General features: G+C 38.9%; 1 protein-coding gene across 1 annotated transcript; it reads left to right on the plus strand.

The window, feature by feature from the left end:
* Positions 1-4,049: 4,049 nt before the first annotated feature.
* On the plus strand, positions 4,050-9,774 carry EAH_00044840 (hypothetical protein, conserved; the record flags this gene model as incomplete). The annotated part of the gene is made up of 11 exons (XM_013391634.1): positions 4,050-4,324; positions 4,599-4,734; positions 5,003-5,072; positions 5,459-5,602; positions 5,782-5,865; positions 6,154-6,233; positions 6,425-6,522; positions 7,013-7,116; positions 8,812-8,975; positions 9,251-9,340; positions 9,661-9,774. The coding sequence occupies 11 exons, from the start codon at positions 4,050-4,052 to the stop codon at positions 9,772-9,774; spliced, it is 1,359 nt and encodes a 452-aa protein (XP_013247088.1).
* Between the last annotated feature and the right edge of the window lie 8,493 nt (positions 9,775-18,267).

The raw sequence follows: 18,267 nt of genomic DNA on the forward strand, positions 1-18,267 counted from the left end.
CCCCTCTAATGCTCCAGCGCTCTGCAGCAAAGTGGGGGGCCCCCTATACCCTGGGGGGCCCCCTTCCAGGGGGGGGGGCCCCCTATACCCTGGGGGGCCCCCTGCTATTGGTAAGGGGCCCTCAATAATGAGGGGGGGCCCCAACTGGTCACAGTCAGGGGGCCTCTGTACATTAAGAAGAGGCAGCAGATCCTCGTTGCTGCTGCTGCATGCAGATTGACAAACCACCGAACTGTTCAGGTATAAAGCAGACGCACACTCAGACTGCTTGGGCTGCTGCTGCTGCTGCTGTTGCTGCTGCTGCTGCTGATGCTGCTGAGGCTGCTGCTGTTGAAACACCCAGGAAGCCCCCGAGTTCGGCATCGCATCCATTGTATCAGGGGAGGTAGGGTTAGGGTTTAGGGCTCATCCGCCCTAAACCCTAAACCCTAAACCCTAGACTCTACACCCTACTTTGCCTCCAGGATGCAGGAGTGGCTCTATCTGCTTCAAACCTTCCCGATGTTTCCAATTCTAAACCCTAAACCCTAAACCCTAAACCCTCAGGCCTTAGCATGTGCGGTAACAGCAACCCCTTGCGGTGTGCAGACAGCTGAGGGTTTAGTGAAGTTGTTGTTGTTGATGGAGATATTAAAATTTTATTTTAAATATTTAAATATATTAATTTGAATGAATTGGTGCTGAGACACTTCGATAAAGAAAGAAGAAAAGGATCGCTGAGGTGTATAGACACCTGAGCTGCAAGACAAACAGAAATAAAAATTAATTTAATATCTCCTCAGTCAATAAACAATTAAATTTGAATGCAAATTCAATTAATAAGCATCAAGACACCACAAAATCGATAGAAGAAACGAAAACACAATCACTCTCGCAGTAAGACCTCAAGGGGCCCCCGATGGGGGGGCCCCCATGGGGGGCCCCATGGGGGCCCCAATAGGGGGCCCTTATGGGGGGCCCCCGTTGAGATATATAAGAGGGGCCCCCCAAAGCTCTGGGAGGCCCCCCTTCTATATGGGGGGGCCCCCTTATATATGGAGGGCCCCCCTAAACCCTTTGGGGGGCCTCCCTAGAGGTATATATATAAGGAGGCCTTGCTCTGCCTTAGCGTAGGTGTAGATCTTATTAGTTAGATGTTTGTTTGTATGATAAGATATTTAATATTTTGTATTTGTCTGTATTAAGTAACCCATAAAATAAATAAAGACAAAGAGAAGAAGAGCAAAGACAGAAGAGAAATCTTGAAAGCATTGTTTGTTGTTGTTTTGTGTCTAGGGTTTAGGGTTTAGGGTTTAGGGTTTTACAGTTAACGGTTTACGGTTTAGGGTTTAGGGTTTTAGGGTTTAGGGTTTAGGGTTTTGTTTATTTTGTCTCTAATATTTGTCTTTAACTGTCCGGTGTTGCTCTGTACACCGCAACACTTAAAATAAAAAAGAAGTTTAAAAGAATGATAAAGCTAAAAATACAGACAAAGGAGGGTGCTAAGCGTAAGGGAGGTAAAAGGCATAGAAAGACGCATGCACAACATTCAAAATAAAAGTTTAAGTAATTAGATTTAGAGCAGAAGGAGTATATGCATATATATATATATATATATTTACATAAATATATATATAAATATATATATATATATGTATATATATATTTATTTACTTAGGTAGCAGCTCCAATAGATTGTTTCCTTCAGATAAGAATAGATATATTAAAGTATAAAGTGCAGCATACCCTCTCTAATGTTTATATAAATATATCTTTCTAGGTTTCTCTTAGCCCTTGAAAGGCAATTAAGCGTTATAAAACTTAATCAAAAAATTTGTTGGGGTGTATATACACCTCAGAGATTAAACAAACCACCTCAGCCTCGTCATATGAGAAGTAAGGAGACAGATGTTAAACAAAGATATACATAAATATATATATATATATATATTTTATGTTGCTCTAACGAAGGCTATTCAAATGGGGGGAGGAAGAAGAAGAAAGAACAGAGGGAGGGGAGGAGTTATGAAGGGCAGCATCTGCTGCTGCTGCAGCAAACAAGGAGACGTAAGTCTTTATTTATGTCTCTTTGTTTGCTGCTGCTGCAGCAAACAAAGAGACATAAGATGAGATAACATACTCATCAAAGAAACAAAATAATTGATGAAAAGAAAGCCCCGACAAACTCTCTGAACGCAGCAAATTTAACGCTCAGGGCACCCATAGAATGCACGGCGCTAAGTAGCAGCAGCAGCTGCTGCTGCTGCTGCAGCTGCAGCAGCAGCTGCAGCACCAGCAAAAACAGCAGAAAAAGCAAAATGTTGTTTTCGTCGTCTGCTGCGTGGGCGCAGACTCTTTGCTGCTGTTGCTGCTGCTGTGCAGCTGCTCTGCAGCAGCTATGCAGCAGCAGCAACAACAATAGCAGCAACAGCAGCAGTTGAACAAGTATTAAAATTTGATTTATTATGATTATAATAATAAACAAGTATTTCGTATCGTTGTGCGCATATTTTATTTTTTATGTTTTTAATGAAGTGTTAGCTTTGCTCTTATCATCTTCATTAGGAGAAATACTATTGAAAATAAACATAAGAAGAAGCAGCAAGAAGCTTTATAATATTATAATTAGCTGTCTCTAATATTCTTCATTTTGCTTTCTTACAACGGGTTAGACTAGAGTAGCTACTGTCCCCTTAAGAAGTAAAGAGCCTCCTAACTGCAGCAATTTATTGAAGATTGTTTGTTCTACTATTATACGAAAAAGAAGTAGAAGCTTCTTTACAGCAAATATATTAAATTAATTAATATGTCTTCTTTTTAATACAGTATATTTACTATAAAAGGCCCAATCTTCTACGCTGTCTTCTCAGGTGTACAGACAGCAGCGTTCTGCATGCATATCTGCAGCTATCAACATTTTCAAATTAATGAAGAGCAGAGTTTTATATTCAGATTGTAGAAGAAGTGATAAGAATTGTTTAGATAATATACACAAGAAATACAGAAAAGAAACTAAGGAGGCTAAATTTATTTTTAGTTGTTAAACTTCATTAGAGACGCATCTTCCTCTCCTCAATGCCTTAATAAAATAATAATGATAGATATAATATATTCACATTATATATATAAAAATAATTATGATAAATGCAAAGGATGGAGGAAGTCTGCTCTTCTAAGAAGTTCTTATAACAAGCATCTTAAGCTAAGCTATCATTAGACTGCAGACAACTCTAACATACAACTCTTCTAATATCTGCAATCTGCACTAAGACGTTATACTTTTTCATGATTTTGTGTGTATAGACAGACGGAAAGAAAACAGTAATAGTTTCTGCGTGCTGTACTTATATGCAAATACTCCGCACATAAACAAGGCTGGCTGGCTACGAAAATCTCGTGTCTGTGATGTATGGGAGCTGAAAATAATTACGTAATATCCTATTTGTGTGACAATATAATCTTACGCATGCGCTGTATATTTATATATGTATATATATAGTGTTATATGTACATATATGTATATATAACGTTATACATATAGTGTTATATATATGTATACACACACACATATATATCTGTATATAATATATATATATAGTTTGCCCCCCCGAAGCCCTCTTGATCTGTATTTGCTTAATGAATAATGTGTGTCTGTTGCATGCCGGGGCTGAGTATCTTCTCTGAAATTAATAAAAGAGACTGAATGAACTTCAAAATAAAGAATAAAAAAAGAAGAAAATGCAGTTAAAGAAGCAAATGATATAGGTGTGTCTAATGTATTAATTTATAAGGCACAGCAGTGTTGGGGCTGGTGAGGCGGTGTGCATATATGAATGGAGGGTGTAGCGGACGATATCAGCTGTATTTATGTAGAGAATGCTGGAATCTTTTGATTAATATATTTTAGTTTTTAAATGCATTTCAAAGAGGCAATTGAATTCCTTACAACTTGCACCTGTATTTGAACTGATAAAGCACCCATGGAGTTGCAGTGTATAGGCACTCATCTCGCCACCTGTGCGTTGATGAATTGAACGCTTCTTGTATTTCTTGTTTTTTATTTGCATATCATGGGTTTTCCCTTGCTATATTTCGTCTTTTTTACATTATATCTCTCTATTATACTCACCTACACCACCGGATCAGCAGCAGATCCGCAGGCATCGACATGTTCAGCTTCTGCTGCCAACTGGAGGTTTCCGCTCGTGCACGATGACAGGTTGACCTGCCTATACACCCGAGATGAAGAACTTGAGTTTCAAAGGGAAGCTGCTTCAAATGCCGTCATTCGATCTTTGGAAGACAAAGTAGTGCGACTTCAGCAAATTGTGGATGATCTGCAACAGTGAGTTCCCAGAGATACACCAAAACAAACATCTTTGTCTCTTGAATTCCTGCCTTTCTGTTCGCTTTCCTCCTCTTAGCAACAAATTTCAAAGGCCTATTTATACTTTTTTGCAGAGGTTTCTGCTAGTTTCATAAGGGATGAAGTATCGCCTGCGGCTTCGAGCCTCTGGCTGGCTCACCACCTAACCACCGCCCCTTCTGTCAATTCGTCTGTTTCTGCGTTTGTTTGTCTTTTATCCTCCCTCTAATGCCTTGTGACTGCGCATGCACAGGCAATTAAGCAGCCGGGAGAAGCAGCAGCAGCCTGCAGCAGCTGCACCTGCTGCTGCTGCTCCTGCTGCTGCTCCTGCTGCTGCTCTTCAATTCATCCAGACGCCCGTAGGCGACGCCCAGGACATTCTTTTTGCTGTCAGGCAGATAGAGGCAAGTTAAGAGCTCAAGGAGTTTAAACCCTGTGCCTTGCTCGCCTGAAGCCCCTCTCTTTTTTTCACTACTCCGTTGCCGGACCAGCAGCAGCAGCACCAGCTGCAGCAGCAGCAACAGCGGCACCAGCAGCAGCAACCACAGTTTCAGTATTTGAACAGGGACTGCAGAAGGCTGTTGCGAGGTAGCGGGATAATATGTGCTGCGTTTTCTGCATTTTTTCTTGTTTTGTTCGATGCTTTTTGTGCTGCAGTTTGCCTCTCATCCATATTTCATTGAACTCATCTCCCTCACTCGCAGAAGAAACGAAGCTCTTTCACTCGGTAATCACAGCCCCACAAAACCCCTAACCTTTTAAGCCCTACCTCTGCAATCCTGTCGTCAGCTAGATAGCTAGCTACGTAGGTGGCTAACTAGCTAGCTAAGTAGCTGGCTAGCTAGCTAGCTAAGTAGCTGGCTAGCTAGCTGGGTAGCTAGCTAGCTCTGCCTCCACGGTTAACTGCGTGTGGGTTGTATGTAGCTGCATGTGCACGGAGTTTTAGCTAGCTGGCTGGCTAGCTGGCTTGACAGCTGAGTATAACTCCGTATCTAAATATATATCTCAATATATATCTAAATATATATATACATATAAATAAATATATAAATATACATATACCTAATATAATATATATATATATAGTTATGCGTATCTTTGCGTTGCTTACAGCTTTATCACCTGTCCTTGCAGTGGTGTGTTCTCGCGCTGGGGATTTAGAAGTTAGAAGTCTGTTTGACTCCTCTCTTTTTCTGCGTTTGAAGCTGCCTCATGCAGCGCCTGTACAGACATTATCAGTGTTTCCCCAGGGAGACGGTGAGGCGTGAGGAGAGTAGGATTTGCTGCTGCGGTGTCTGTGGAGCTCTAGCTCTCCCTGTGCATGCATGCATGCATAGATGCATGCATGCATGCATGCATGCGCTTCCTCAGCTGTCTGTACAACCCAACTGTGGGGTATGCAGCTGTGGGGTGTGCTGCGCATGCAGCCTTTGCAGTACTCACAACAGATGAAGCTGGGATCGCTCGTATCCACATTTTGTCTGTTAGAAGACCCGATGAAGAAACCCCACAAACATTAAGTGAGAGCTCATAGGCATCCATATATATATGCACAAATATATATACATATATATATATATATTTATTTATTTGCTTGTTTGCTTGTTTGTTTATTTACGTATTTATTTATATATTTATATGCTTGTGCATTTGTATATATATATATATATGCACATGTAAATTTATATATTTACATATATATATATTCATACATCTATGTGGATATATATGTATGTATGTGTATATATTTTTACTGATTTATTTATTTTGTTTTGTTTTGTTTTGTTTGTGTCTGTGCATACACTCAGGTGGAGAGACAGCAGAAGAAGTATCTAAGGAGACTCGCGGGCCTTTACATTTAACTCTAACGGCATCATCGTCTTTTAGGGTATATAAAGGGGGGGTAATATTAATCTTTATTGCTGCATTTATATCTGTTTGTCTTGTATATCTTTATCTTCTTCGTATTCAGTAAGAGGGTGTTGTCTCTTTCTCTTCACCTTTTGGGTTATACAACTGCTGCTGCTGCTACTTCTGCTGCTGCTGCTGCTGCTGCTGCTCTTTCTGGTGTATCGACAGGTCTCCCCTGGGGGCAGCAAAAAACATAACTGCATTCTTGCAGCAACAATTCGCGGAGAGAGAATTATTCTCGTCGGTGGCAGCGATGGGGTCCTCAGGTTATTCAACACAAATTATATTTCTATGCAATCCATACACATAAATACATAAATACACCCCTTCACATAAAGGGCTCCCTTCGGGGGCCTCCTTTGGGGGCCCCTCTTGGGGGCCCCATGCAGGAGGGGCCCTTTGCGAGGGCTTCTTTTGGGGGCCCCTTCTGGGGGCCCCCCGTGAGGAGGCCTTTGGGGGGCCTTTTTTTCGCGTTGTTTATTTGATGGTGGTTGAGCGGGCCTCAGCGTGTGGGGCCCCCTCTCCTTGGGGCACTAAAGGAGGGGCCCCTGTGGGAGATGATGGGGGGCCCCAAGGGTTGTTGAGAGCGAACAGCAGCAGTACCCTAACGATCTGCATGCATGCATCTGCATGCATGCAGATGCATATTTCGTAGGGAAATGGCGATGGCGGTTTCTTCAATCGATGCCTCTCTGTCCAAGGAAGGAGGAGACAGTGATTAGGGTTTAGGGTTTAGGGTTTGGGGTTTGTGTGCAGCGTGTTTTCGCGAAGTGGGGCGCTGAAGTCGCAGCTGCAGCTGACGGAGGAAGAAGGGGGCATTCAACATTTAGCTCATCAAGGGGGTTATACGGTGTTTGCAAGTGAGGGTTTAGGGTTTAGGGTTTAGGGTTTAGGGTTTCTTAAATTTGGGGTGTATGCACACCTCGTTTGGGGCTAAAGCAGTATATACACCTCAACAAAATAATTGTTTTATTTGTTGCAGGTAAAAGCTGCGTTGGGCATATAAACCCTATGGCTTCTTCTCCTATGGGGAGGGTTTCTTGTATTGGAGTAAGAAAGTATATATATATATATAATGTATATATATAATGTAGATATATATATATATATATACATATATATAATGCATATATATAATGTATGTATATAAATACTCTTCTTTCTTCTATTTGCTGCTATTTCTCTTTTTATTTCTCTTCTTTTTTTATATAATGCATATATATATACATTATATACATACATTATATATATACATTATATACTCCTTATTTCTTACTACTTCTATTTGCTGTTCTTTCTCTTTTTATTTCTCTTCTCTTTAGAGGCCCTTCTGATAGTTGGCTGCACGTGTTGATGTATGTAGTGTACATACACCTACAGCTGGGGAAGCTGCTGCAACGACAGAAATAAAATAAATTCAATTAAAAGAAATAAAATAAAAGTAAATAAATTAATTAGATAATGAACAGCTGCTAGCTCGAGCTGCAGTTTGGCGGTAAAGCGAAGAGAGAAAGGGAGAGGAGGAGGGGCCTTGGGTTATTTTATTTTATTTTTTTGTTTATTTTATTTTACTTATTTTATTTTGTTCATTTTAATTTGTTTATTTTGTTTTGCTGTTGTTTTGTGTATGTGTGTACACGCGTTTGTTTGCTTATTTCGGTGTATGTGTTCTAGTCATCCCTTTATTGTTTTATTATATAAATACAATCCATGTATTTATTTGTTTATTTATTTAATTTAATTTAATTTAATTTATTTATTTATTTGGTTTGAAATGCTTCTTCCGGTCTTCTCTCTATCATTTTGTAATATAGATGTAAATACATCTACCTAATTTATTTATCTACCTATTTATATACTTATTAATTAATTAATTAATTAATTAATTAATTAATTTATGTACTGCAGATGTCTTCGCCTATCGTTTCTGTTGCTCTCGATAGCAGAAGACCTGGAAGAGGGGCTGTGGGTTTGTATGACGGGCAATTGTTGTACGTTGATCTGAAGACTTGGGCTCGTAAGATTAAATATATTATTATTGTTATTATTATTTATTATTATTATTATTATCTATTATCTGTTATCTACTATTTATTATTATTATGTCTTTGTCAGTCTGTTTATTGCTGTGGGTTTGTATGACGGGCAATTGCTGTATGTTGATTTAAAGAGCTGAGCTCGTAATATTAAATTTATTATTTATTATTTATTTATTTATTTGTTATTATTATTAAGTTATTATTATTATTAAGAAACTCTTTCTAGAGATTGTTTTTTGTGTTTCTTTCCTCGAGCGTCTCTGCTTGCATTTGTGCTGCACTGAGTTATTGACTCCGCTCATTACACTCCGAGACTTCTCTGCTGCTGCTGCTGCTGCTTCTGCTGCTGCCTCTGCTTCTGCTGCTGCCTCTGCTTCTGCAGCTGCTTCTGCTGCTGCCTGTCTCGCCATTCCCTCGTCGTTTCCAGTGCTGCTACTTTTGCTGCTGCTAATGCTGCTGCTCTTAATGGTGTTGCTGCTGCTGCTGCATCGTATTGCTGCTGCGCTGTTTGTGCAGTCCTGCATAAGTTTCCTAGGGTTTTAAAAGGCCCTGTGAGGGTTGTTTTATTTGCAAAGGAGAAACTCGTGGCTGTCTCGCTACCCACCAACCACTCTGCTGCTGCTGCTGCTGCTGCTGCTGAAGTTCCTGCAGCATCAGCAGCAGCAAATGCCTCCGCACAGGTGATGCTGGAACCTAAGGAGAGATACAGAACAGACAAAGCAAGAGAACGAACTCTGTTGCTGCTGCTGCTCCTCTTGCTGCTGCTGCTGCTTGTTGTCTTAGCATTGGTCGTGCGTCCTCATCGATGCTTCCAAGTGGGAGGAACTTCTTCTACTTGCTGCTATTTCTGCTGCTGCTGCTGTTGCTGCTGCTCTTGATGCTTCTGCTACTGCTCTTGCTGCTGCTGCTGCTGCTCTTGATCCTGCTGCACTTGCTGCTGCTGCTGCTGCTGCAGAGGGGTATGGCGGTGTTTAATGTGGCAGCAGTTGATCGACGTGATGCAGTTGGTGGGGCTGAAGCATACTTATTGCCGCTGAATGAAGAGGTGAGTGTGGGGCGCAGGTATCTGCTGTTTGTTTGTTTATATTCCTTTTCTCTTTCTATTTACTCATTTCCAGGCGTTGCTGTGGTTTGCTGCTGCTGCTGCGGCTCTTGCTGCTGCTGCTGCTGCTGATCCTTTTGCTGCTGCTGCTGCTGCTGATGCTCTTGCTGTTGCTGCTGCTGATGCTCTTGCTGCTGCTGCTGCTATTGCTGCTGATGTTGCTGCTGATGCTCTTGCTGTTGCTGCTGCTGCTGTTGCTGCTGACGTTGCTGCTCTTGCTGCTGCTGCTCATGCTGCTGCTGTATCTGCTGCTGCTGCCGCAGATCACTTCCTTCGCTATGCTGCGGAGGACAGGAGACACGACATTGTTGGCCTTGGGTTTATCAGGTAAGGAGACAGACAGCAGCAGCAAACAAGTCGAACAACAACATAATTAAAATAATTATCATAATCATCGTTAATAAAGGAAAAGGAAAGAGAAAACCCTATAAAAACACTTCCTCATTTCACTTAGGGGGGCCCCCTACCACAGGGTTGGCGACTGCTGCTGCAGCAGCAGCAGCAATAGTAGCAGCAGCTGCAGTGATAGTACCACTAGTAGCATCAACAAAAGCAGCAGCAGCAGCAGCAGCAACAACAAACAGCAGTAGCAGCAACGGCAGGAATAACAACAACAGCAATAGCAGCAACAGCAGCAACAACAACAGCAGCAGCAACAACAACAACAACAGCAGCAGAAGTGTCTCTATATGGTGTGGGGTTGTGGGGTGTACAGACAGCGCATTAATTACATTTTTTGAATTGCTGCACAAAGAACAGCAAACTCTCTCTGAGGAGTCTTGGGCTCATCTTCGTTTGCCTATGTACGGATCTATTATTATATTATTTTTATTATTTTTATTATTTTTAATATTTTTATTATTATTTTTATTATTTATTATTCTGATTATTATTATTTATTATTATTACTATTGTTGTTGTTGTTAATAATAATATTATTTGTCTAGGTTGTTACTACGATTATTTATTTGTTGGTGTTAAATAAAATATTTATTATTATTACTATTATTATTATCATTACTCATTACTATTACTAGCGTTTTCATTGCAGTTATTTATTATGATTATTATTATTTTTCTTGTTGTTTGTTTGTTTATTTGTGTGTTGTTTGCTGTTGCTGCTCCTGTTGCTGCTCCTGTTGCTGCTGCTGCTGCTGCTGCTGCTGCTGCTGCTGTTGCTCAGCATGCTGGTGACGATTGTAGTCGCTGTAGGGGCTCAGGTGTATCGATCGAGGAAGAAGGACAAGAGAAAAACCCCTACCTCTTCAGATGCTGCTAGTGGGGTAAGGTATTATTATCATTTATTATTATTATAATTTATTATTATTATTATTATAACTGATTATTAATACTATTATTACTATTTTCTTGTTCTTTTTCTTCCTGTATAGGGACTAGTTAGGGTTTAGGGTTTAGGGTTTAGGGTTTAGCTCTGTAATAAATAACTACAGCTTCATTAATGCAAAAAAAGCATTAATAAATGTTTTTAGTCTGCTCATCTCGTTGTCTTCTTTACTTTGATAACAATGCAGCCCTACTCGCTGCACAGAGTTGCAAAGGCCTAAATCAGCATTTCTTTCCTTTTTACCTCAATTCATGCATGCATGCGTAAATATATGCATGCATGCATGCACGAATGAATGCATGCATGTATGCATTTGTATATATGTGAATTTATGCATGCATGCATGCGTTCACGTGCTGCAGAAGCTTGCTTGCATGCAAAGTTTCTCATATAAACGCATGCATGCATGCATGAACTGGGGCTTGGCTTTGTGTTGCTCTTCGCAGGGTGAGGTGGACGAAGTATGGGCTGAAAGGCTGCAGGCAGAGCGAAGGGCCTTGCTGCTGCTGAAGCAGCAGCAGCAGCAGCAGCAGCAGGGTTCATTTGGTGACCCTGCGATGTGTACAGACACCGAAGAAGAAATGTCTTCGCGAGAAAACTCTGCTAGCTTTTAACTCAAATGAAGATTAAAGATGATGCTTTAGGGTTTAGGGTTTAGTAATTAGACAGATGAGGAAGCAGCTTTAAGGATTAGGGTTTAGGGTTTAGGGTTTAGGGTTTAGGCAGACAGTAGATAACGGGATGTACGTTTGTGGGGTTATTTGTCTTGCATAGAGACTGAAACAAAGAAACAAAAAGAAGAGACATTAGGGTTTAGGGTTTAGGGTTTAGGCTACTTTTCCTTTTTTTCTTTTTTGCCTTTTGAATAAATGCTTAAGGTGCATCCCTATGCACTCTAAGCATAAATTCTGATTTAATTATAATTATTATTATTGTTTAAAGCAGCTACCACGTCATCTCAGTAGCAACACAAGTTGCTGATGAGGTTTATACTGAGGGAAGGAGACAGGAAAAAGAGGCTCCGCAGCAAAGTGCATGCAGCAGCAGCACTATTTGCTGCAGCAGCATGGGAATAAACAAAAGAAGAAAAAGATATAAGACATATAAACGCAATCAGCCCCCGTCTGCTGCATGTATGCACTGATATTTGTTTGCGCTGACGAAGCTGTAGACAGTTGAGTGTATTTAATGCTTTTCTTTCTTTAATATCTTCTTAGATAGACACTCTGCATGCATATGAAAATATATTTTTTAAAAAGATAAATACAGACTCAGTTCGCTGCACATTGGGTTTACACCTTATAGAGACAACCCCTAAAATGAACTAATTATACTTTCACTGAACTCATCAAAATAATTGAACATTGATATTATTATTTAATTAAATATTTTTATTAGCGGAACAAATAACTCAGAGAGCTACTGCTGCTGAGCTAGCGAAAAAACAGGGTTGGTGTACATTGTAAGATCTCTGTCTATTACACAGATAAAAGCCATTAAAAGACTTTTACTTGTTTTAAATTTAAAAACTGAATTAGTATTTATATTCATATGTGCGTACACCCCATCAAACAAACAAAGAAGAAGAAATATGAATAGCGATGCAGCTTTGAGGGGGGTAGGAGGCTAAATTCCCTCTTTATATTAATGCCTTATTTACTTATTAGTTATTTATTTAGTTGTTAAATAAATAAATGAATAAAAAATAAATAGATCAATTAAATTATCAATGAAAGCAATTAAAAGAGTTTCATTGATGTAAGCATCTCAAGTGTATAAACGCAGCAGTTTGTTGTCTGCCCCTCTTAGTTGCATTCACTGCGTCAGTTGTAGTTAATTTCTTTCTTTCTTTTTTATTCCTTATTTTATTATTTAAACTTATTTAATGTTGCTTTTGCTGTATTAATTGTGATTATTGTTTGTCCTGGTGACTTCTTACAGCGTTTGCATGCATGCATAGCTGCGAGAGAAAAGAAAGAAAAAAAGAGTGCATGAATTTCCTGTTGTTATTTCTGTTACTAGGGACTCTGAAGAACGTATATTAATTACAACATCTTTGAAAATGACGTCTCTATTTACTTCTTTATACAGCTATTGCAGTGCATGCATGCACGTGAGGTGTATAGACAGCTGGCTAGCTCTCAATAAACAATACTTTGGTAATGAAACTCTCTATGCAGGAGATATTGTATGTGGGGCTTTCTTCGGATACACTGCAGCAGTATGCTTCAAGAAAACCATCAAACTGGGAGTATTTGTAGCGGGCCTGGGGTTTATTGCTGCGCAGGTACACCACAACAAACAAACAAAATAAATAAACAAATACGTTTCTTCCTTCCTGCAACACTTACAAGACATATTACACAGAGAGCAGGGTCTTAGATGCGCACATAACGAGGCTGTGCCCGTAGCAGGAACTAATATACTTCTTTACTTATCTATCCTCATACATGCATGCCGATACACATACATGCATGCATGCATATATATATATATATATATATATATATATACATAGGTAGATATATGCATGCATGTAGATGTATATATATGTATATATGTATATACATAAATAGACCAGATAGATGTTGGCCTTAACTTATCTATGTGTATATCTATTACATAAATAAGTATATAAATGTGCATGTATATATGCGTTACATAGATTTTAAGGGTACATGGCATGCATCTATCCTGTCCATATGTGTATATGTACATATATACATATACACACATATATATATATATATATATATATATATATATATAGATTATGTATATATATGCTTGCATGAACAGGCGCATGCATTTGCTGCATGAGGAAGAAATCGCTGCGTTTGTTTGCGTTTGTGTTTGTGTTTTGTGTTTGTTTGATATCTGGGGTGTACAGACACTGTCTCACTATGGTTACTTTTCTCTTCCCTCTGCTGAGAAGGTAGGAGGCGCATTGCAGAGTTCATTTGATGTTGTTGTAGGCGCTTCTAATGTACAAGACCCCCAAGCTATTGCATTTACAATCAAACAAATACTACAAGAAAGCAAAATTCCTACTGCTGGATTCTGCTTAGGATTCGCTTGGGGTATACTCAGGTCCTGAAGGGTGTACGCACGTACATCTCAAAAGAGATGTACGTTGTTGGGGTGTACGCGCGTACACCTCAAAGGATATGTACGTTGTTGGGGTGCACGTGTGTACACCCCAATTGAGGTGTACTTTATTGGGGTGTGCGCACACCGCAGAGGAGGTGTACTTTATTGGGGTGTACGCACGTACACCCCAATGGAGTACGTACATACACCCCAAAGGATGTGTACTTCGTTGAGGTGTACGTACTTACACCCCAAAGGGGGTGTAGTTTGTTGGGGTGTACGTGCGTACACCCCAACTGAGGTGTATCTACAGTGGATGTATGCAATTTAAGCTGCTACGCTGCATGCATTAGAAGCAGCAGCAGTTGCTGCTGCTGAGAGTTTATTTACTATTCAAGGGGTTTGCAAAACCTTGAGGGGATTTATTTGTTTTTTAAACTCTTCTTCTCTGTTTTATTTTTTGAGGAGTTGTAATAGATAAACAACAAAATATAATAATATATCAGAAACACCAACTATAAACAACAGCGTATAATATTATTAACAGAAACAAAAACAGTAAACAACAAATAATAATAACAGGAACAACAGCAATAAACAACAGCATATAATAATACGCCAGAAGGCAAAAGAACGAGAGAAAATAATCATATTGCAGAAACAACAACAACACAGAGTAATATAACACATATATTTGTAAACAACAACGTGAATCTCCACTCAATATTTATATTATTTGTTGTTTTAATAAACAAACATTTTCTCTAACTGCGCCTTCTCCTCACTCACTAAGGACAGCATCTGAGGAGCAGCAGCAGCCACCGGCTAATAGAAGGGGGTTGTCAATGAAGCAGTAACAGCAGCAGCAACAGCAGCAAGAGCAGCATCAGCAGCAGCAGCAGGAAGAGCACCAGCAACAGCAAGAGCACCAGCAGCAGCAGCAAGAGCACCAGCAGCAGCAGCAAGAGCACCAGCAGCAGCAGCGCGATTAATGATGTAGGTGCAGGTGGTGGTAGTTGTTTTTTCTCTGTCTCTGTGAGTCTGTTGTTTACTAGGAATTTTGTTTTATAAGTATATGTTGTTGTTTATTGTTGTTGGTTCTACTATCATATTGTTATTACAATAATATAATATTATTACCTGTTGCTTTCTATTGTTATCTTCGCTATATTATTGTGCGTTTATTGCTATCGTCTTTGTTATATTATTATTTGTTGTTGTTTATTGTTATTGTTCTTGCTGTATTACTGTGCGTTGTTGTTTACTGTTGTTGTTTCTGTCTCATTATATTATTTTATAGGATCTAATACAATATTATATAATATTATATAATATTTGAGGAGAGAAGCAAACTGTTGTTAGTTGCTGCTGTTATTAGTGTTGTTTCTCAGTTACGTTTGTTTAGACTGATGTCTTTAGGGCTTTTGCATGCATTCTTTGGTATTCAGAATAGAGAAATAAAAACAACACTAAACAACAGCATGTAAGAACATAACAAAAGGAAAAGCAATAAACAACAACATATAATAATCTAACAAATTCAACAACTCAGCCCCAACCTCTTTATCTATTTATGTGCTGCGCATGCGCTTTATAGAGATTATAGATGGATTATACATATATATATATATATATATATTATTTATCTCAACAGCGCCATGCACACAAATATTGTTAATGCATAAAATCTTCAACTTCTTCGTCTTCTTTTTCTATAAAACAGAGGCGTTGCTTGTCTTTGATAAGACAAGTCTTTGATTAGTCATTTACTTTTTATTTAAAGTGCAGGGGCTTCACAGCCTTAAAAACAATCGCTTAAAATCCTAAAGCAGAGGCGCATATATATACATATACATATATATATATATATATATATATTATAAATAAGTTATTCGTACAGACTCTGCTCTACATTTAGATTTGCAACGTTTTTAAGCCAATTGCAGTTGCATTACTTCCTCAGGATCAGAACTTTGCTCTCCTGTGTTTATTTGGTGTATGTACACTGCAATTTCTGCTGGAAGGCTGGCAGTTTTTGTGTACTTGTTTGCTTTCATTTTCAATAAATTTATTGCCCCAGGCGCCTGCCCGAAGTCCTTATATATATATATATATATATATATATAAACGCTGATAAGAAAAAGAGAAATGCACTGACATTTAGGAAGTTCATACAGTAGAAATTAAACGAAGGAAACAAACAACAAATGCAGCAGTCTCCTGCAAAAACGTAAAAAGGAACAACAGGCTTTTTATTTGCCCATTGCGAGAAAGTCTTTCGGATATACATATATTTATCTATATATGTATATGCATATATATATATATATATATATATATGGATAGTTATTTATGTGTGTCTTCATATGTATATGCTATATCTATTTATACGTAATATACATATATCCAGATGAAAATCACACATTAAAAAACAGCCCTGACTGCAAACAAACAGGGAAAATTTGTTTTTTGTGTTGTAAGGGGTGGTGACGATGAGAGATCAGCATCAGCACCAACAGCTGCTGCGCTAGCAGCAGCAGCAGCAGCAGCAGCGGCAGCAGCAGCAGCGGCGGCGTGTTGCAAGTCTTCAGTCCGGAGTTAAGTGAGAAAATAAGATAATCTATTCAATTTAATCAAAGCAACACAGCCGAAAGTAAACTAAGCGCCGGTCGCCTGCACTGCACTCCCTTCCTTCCCTGGTTTGTCGAACCTGCAGAACAAAATCGTAGTGTGCGTACACCTGCTATATCAGTTTTGATTATTCCATTTGAATAAATGCATGAGTACTTCAATTAAAAGAAACAAAATGATAAAGAAAGGGAAACACTCAACGCATCTTCCTCAGCGCATCATTGTAAGGAAGTTATGGCTGGGTATCTCTCTAATTTTCTTTAATATCAACATTAATTAATATTACTTTTGCGTTATTTTCATACATAACCGAAAATAAAAAGACGAAGACCATCTGTACACCCAAATAGCCAGCTATAACTTCCCTACAACGATATCCTGAGGATGATATGTTAAGTGTTTCTCTCTCTGTAGATTGTTCTGGGGGCTTATATATGTATTTATTTAATATTACTTTACATTCTTTATTCGCTTCATATTCTCACCAGAAAACAACAGAAATTATTAAATAGGCTGCCATCAGCATCACCCCTTCTAGCCAGTTGCTCTCTCCGTCTTGTACAACAGCTACGAAGAAGCAACAACAAATCTCATACATATTTGCATTTTTATGTATCCATATAAATTTATTTCCATGAATAAATATAAATCCATATACAAACATATATATTTATAGAAATACGTAAATTGTATGTGTACTTATTAATAATAGATCTAATTTAATCCTTTATCGCGTTTGTCTTGCAGTTCAATTTTTGTCTTTGTGTTTTTCTATTAACGCACCCATCGCCACCAAAACCGAAAGAAGCATCACCACTGCACTCAGAGGCTGCACAGCCATCGTAAGCGGCTGCCCCATGGCCCAGGCAATCAAAACTGTGAAAGGAAACACGAACAAAGCTATCTGAAAGGGAACAAACAATAATCAACACAACAAAAGAAGCAAAGATGTTATAAGCAAAAGACAGAAAAACAACAAAGAACGCAACGGTAACTCAGACAAAGCTACCTAAAAAACAAGAAAAACAAACAGAAACCGAAAACACAACAACAGCAAAAGAAAGCGAAAGACAAAACAACAACGGAAACAGCTACAAAAACAGCACCAACAGAAAACAGCAGCAGAAGAATCAAAAACAACATTAACAGCAACACCAACAGCAACACCAGCAGCAACAACAACAGCTTGAGCAACAACCATCTCTCTCTACTACCGACAAAATGGATATGCAAAAAGAAGAAATTTCCATCGTTCTTTCACAAATAAACATAAACTAAATGAACACGAACAACGATGTGTTAAACAAAACCAGAACAACAAGAAGCACCAGCCAGGAAGCGAAAATACAAAACAATATTATGCAGAAAGCAGCTGCAAACGGCAGCAATAAACACTAAGCAAATGAATAAGCAAAAAAACAAACAACACCTGGGCAGAAGAACCAACAGCCACCCCCATAGCCAAATCCACTTTGTTCTTCATCGCAACCGTCACAGCCGTCAGATGCTCTGCTGCATTTCCTGCAGAAAAATATATATATTCAAATCAAACCAAGCACAAACTATAAAAACACCTTATACACGTACATGCATATATATATATATATGGGCGCATACATTATATGCATTATATGCTGCTGTCCTGCAGTTATTGCAAACAGAGAACAACAGGCAGAGGAGGAGTGGAGAGGGAGGAGATAAATGCTGCTGAGAGAAAAAGAGAGATACCAGATGAAAGGTAGGAGACAGAAGGAGAAGCAACAGCAACTAAAGAGACAAACCCAGAGAAAAAAACATAAAAGTG

Source organism: Eimeria acervulina, genomic scaffold, assembly GCF_000499425.1.
Source record: "Eimeria acervulina Houghton genomic scaffold, Eah_scaff625, whole genome shotgun sequence".
Classification (NCBI taxonomy): domain Eukaryota; phylum Apicomplexa; class Conoidasida; order Eucoccidiorida; family Eimeriidae; genus Eimeria; species Eimeria acervulina.